The 3,492-nt window shown below is 37.7% G+C and overlaps 1 protein-coding gene across 1 annotated transcript; it reads right to left on the reverse strand.

Moving 5' to 3' along the window:
* Nucleotides 1–45: 45 nt before the first annotated feature.
* On the reverse strand, nucleotides 46–3,118 carry LOC106321521. Its single transcript, XM_013759781.1, has 3 exons — nucleotides 2,072–3,118; nucleotides 1,445–1,867; nucleotides 46–546 (listed from the first exon to the last, which is right to left on the reverse strand). The coding sequence occupies exons 1-3, from the start codon at nucleotides 2,899–2,901 to the stop codon at nucleotides 312–314; spliced, it is 1,488 nt and encodes a 495-aa protein (XP_013615235.1). The 5' UTR covers nucleotides 2,902–3,118; the 3' UTR covers nucleotides 46–311.
* Between the last annotated feature and the right edge of the window lie 374 nt (nucleotides 3,119–3,492).

Below are 3,492 nucleotides of genomic sequence, written 5' to 3' on the forward strand. Positions count from 1 at the left end.
ACTTGAATGGTTGTTGAAGACTCTTTAGTATATTTAAGCTTTCTGATCCGTTTACCTCAAAAGATTTGGGGTTTGTTCTGATGCGACTACTGCACTCCAAATTTGTTAAACCAGTAATAAACAAATTATAGCCTCAGTGCGTAAACTGGTGAGAAACTGACAGACGCATGGTTGTCCACGTAAAAGGACATGTCCGTGACGGTATGGACTACTTCAAGGAGATATGCCCACATGACATGAGTTTTGTAAAAAGAAACACACTGTACATTTAGACAATTGTTGTGGCTCTTTTCTATTGGGTTGTGTTACTGTTACGGTGGAGGATCTAGAGGGAAACACGTCTCATCACCACCGGTGTTCCAAAGGAAATGTGCGTAGTTAGCAGAGTAAAATGAGTTTGTTGGATCAGCAGAGATCGCTTCCAAGAACGTTTCCTCTGCTCTCCCTATATCGTTCCTTGCTTTCCACAGAAACGTCGCGTATTTATTCAGCGCCTCCGCGTCCGTTGGCTCTGCTTCTGCCGCTCTCTTGAAATACTTTTCCGCTCTGTATTCAGACCCAAACAACAATAAGAGGCCACGTTAGAATGTGACAAAGATCTAGCACAGGTGTGGTTTTGTTCATTAGGGTAGTGAGATAAGAATATATATAAAAGGGTAAGTGAGAATTGGTTCTGGTTATAGAACGTGACAGGTGCATCAAATCAAAGTTGTCGGCAATGAAAACGCTATTGAATTATGGGTCATGGGTAAAATGTACTTTCTGTTGACCTTTTTCATCAAAATATCTTTAGGTTTTAATTTTTAAATAGTATTGAACTATTTGCAAGCAAATGCGCATTTTAGCGATTAGTACCTAGGAACACTTAATGTGACACCGATGTAATTAACAACTTGTGAGAGCAAAAAGTTATTAACAAATCAGTTTTTACTTTGTAGTATTTTGGTTCTTGGAGGAGAAGTAATTATCAGAACTTCACCATATCTCCACTATCAACCAAGTTTTAAAAAATCTTTTATTTGTTGGGAACCCTGAACCCTTTTTTTTTTTAACACAAGAGCGACATTGTTTTATTTTATTCTGAAAATGGAGATGTGGAATTTTCTATCTACTAGTTGTCTTCTTTCCCTTAAGTGGTAAGAGAGAACTGGTTCACACATTTTAAGCCTATCCGATTGGTTCTTATAGTGATTTGATTATGACAACTTGTTAGCTAAAACACCTTATATATCTCCTTAATCCCCTAAACAATACCTATCATTCCATGACATACGTCTACTTGTGACTATAAGTATCAACTTTTCAACATGTAAAACGCAAGATTTGCATGCAAGAGTCTAAAACAAATATCTACACACTCTAATCATGATCTAAACAAGAACAAAATCAATAATATATTTTAAATCACACTATCATTATAATACGATGGTTAAATGTTAATTACCTGTCGTAGTCATGAATGATTAAGTAAAGAAATTGAGCGTAATTAGTGAGAAGGAGAACGTTATCAGGCTGCTGAGACAATCCCGTTTGGTACAGAAGCTCCGTCTTGAAGTAGTCCATGGACTCTTCAGCTTCGACTCGTGCCTCCACCGGAGACACCATCTGCTTCATCGTCTCGTGATCCAACGTTTCCATTTTCTCCGACTCCTCCCAGATCGAGTTCCAAAGTTTAATCTCTTCTTGTCCCGACACAGATACGTCTGAATCCGAAGTTGAAAACTGAGGTAGCATTCTGAACTTGTCAGACCCATCGCCGTCTGTTCCGCTTTGTACCGTCGGGATGTTGTTCCCACCGCTGCCGCCGCCGGTGGGAGAAGAAACAGAGAAGGTCTTGATCACTGAGGAGTCTAGCTTCTCATGGGGCCTGAGGCAAAAAAATATATTTAAGTCTCTATACTAATATTTTATTAAAAATTTCTGATAGATATTTTTTCAAAAAGTTATAAGCATATCTATAAATAAATTTGTGACAAAATAAAAATATTTTCGAATAAATAAAATTTTCACCCCTTTTCTTATTTTTATGATGTAAAAATAAATATTTTTTTAAAGAAAATCGGACTCTCACTTATTAAAAAATAAGGGGTTATGGGTGGTGGCACTGTATGTCCCCTTATCTAAGCCAGCATTTGTCTCAGTCGTATCGAAACTCAAAGATACGGCAGCTAAGGCGGAGTTTGTGCCGATAGAGTAAACCGTGAAGTTGGCTAGGAGGATCATAACAGAGACCATCAACGTAGGAGTGGTAGAGAAAACTTGTTGGAACAACCAAACGAACGATGCATGCATCTCTTTCCTCACGCGAAGGAGGACACCTTGGAGATCTTCGAAGAGGAGAAGCTCTCTCATGTGTAATGTGAAGCTCTGGAGTTCACGGATCATGAACACCATAGAAGAGAAGGCTCTATTCATAGCTGATGATTCACCGACTTGTTTGATAACTTCTTCTTCTTCTTCCATCTTTAGTTTTCTCTTTATGATACGAAGCGAGAGAGGAAGTTCGACACTGTTTGCTTTCCTCTCGATGGTCGACATTTGGACCGTCTCATGCCAAGGTGGTTTCATTGTGTCCATTACAGTGAAGTCATGACTTCCAAAAATGTCGCTGTCCTCTTCGTTGGAGACTTGGAACTTGAGAGAAAGCTCTTGCATCTTTTTTGAAAACTCCTCCTCTGAGAAGGGATCGACGCTTGTGATAAAAGCTCTGGGAAGCAAGTGAGTTTTGGTGTGTCTCGATGATTCCCAGAGCTCACAGGACAGAGAGCGTCCGTTGTTGCCGATGCTACGTCGTTTTGAAAGAGATGAAACGGTGGAGGAAGATAGGGTTTGAGAGAGGGAAGAGGAGTGATGAGCTACACATTGATGCAAAGTTGAGGTTGTAGCTATTTTCATGCCCATTTTGGAAAAAAAATATCTTCAGAATATTTACCTTGTCGATTATATAGTTTAGCAATAACAAAAAACAAAAGTGGAGAAAAACAGAGCAGAAGCTGGAGGCTACTTTCTTCTTCCTCACGCACTCTATCAATGTGTTTTGTTGGAAGGAAACAAATAAAAACTCGAGAGAGATAACCCTGAAGTGGAGCTTGAGGCAGATGATTCAGTTTAGAAGGCGAGCTGCTCTTTTTATACAAAATAGCCAACAAGATTTATCAAACTATGAAAAAATATATTTTTTTCTAAAAATAGCATGTGAAATAGTTTACGTAGAATAGTCAACGAAATATCGTAGAGGAGCATTGGAGAAACCGGTAACAAATAAATTACGTGACATCCCAACTTTTAAAGATTTAAAAAAAAAATCAACTAGGAGAAATACTCTTTAGATTTTACTAAATCATGTTTTATGACAAAACTACCACACATATTTTTTATTATAAAAAATAACATTAATTCAAAGTAAATATATAATTTTGTTTTATATTTGAGTTTGAGATTAGTGATTATGATTTAAAGTTTAGTATTAAAAGGGTAAATTGGGATTAGTGT

This window comes from Brassica oleracea, unplaced genomic scaffold (genome assembly GCF_000695525.1).
Source record: "Brassica oleracea var. oleracea cultivar TO1000 unplaced genomic scaffold, BOL UnpScaffold01877, whole genome shotgun sequence".
NCBI classification, from domain to species: domain Eukaryota; kingdom Viridiplantae; phylum Streptophyta; class Magnoliopsida; order Brassicales; family Brassicaceae; genus Brassica; species Brassica oleracea.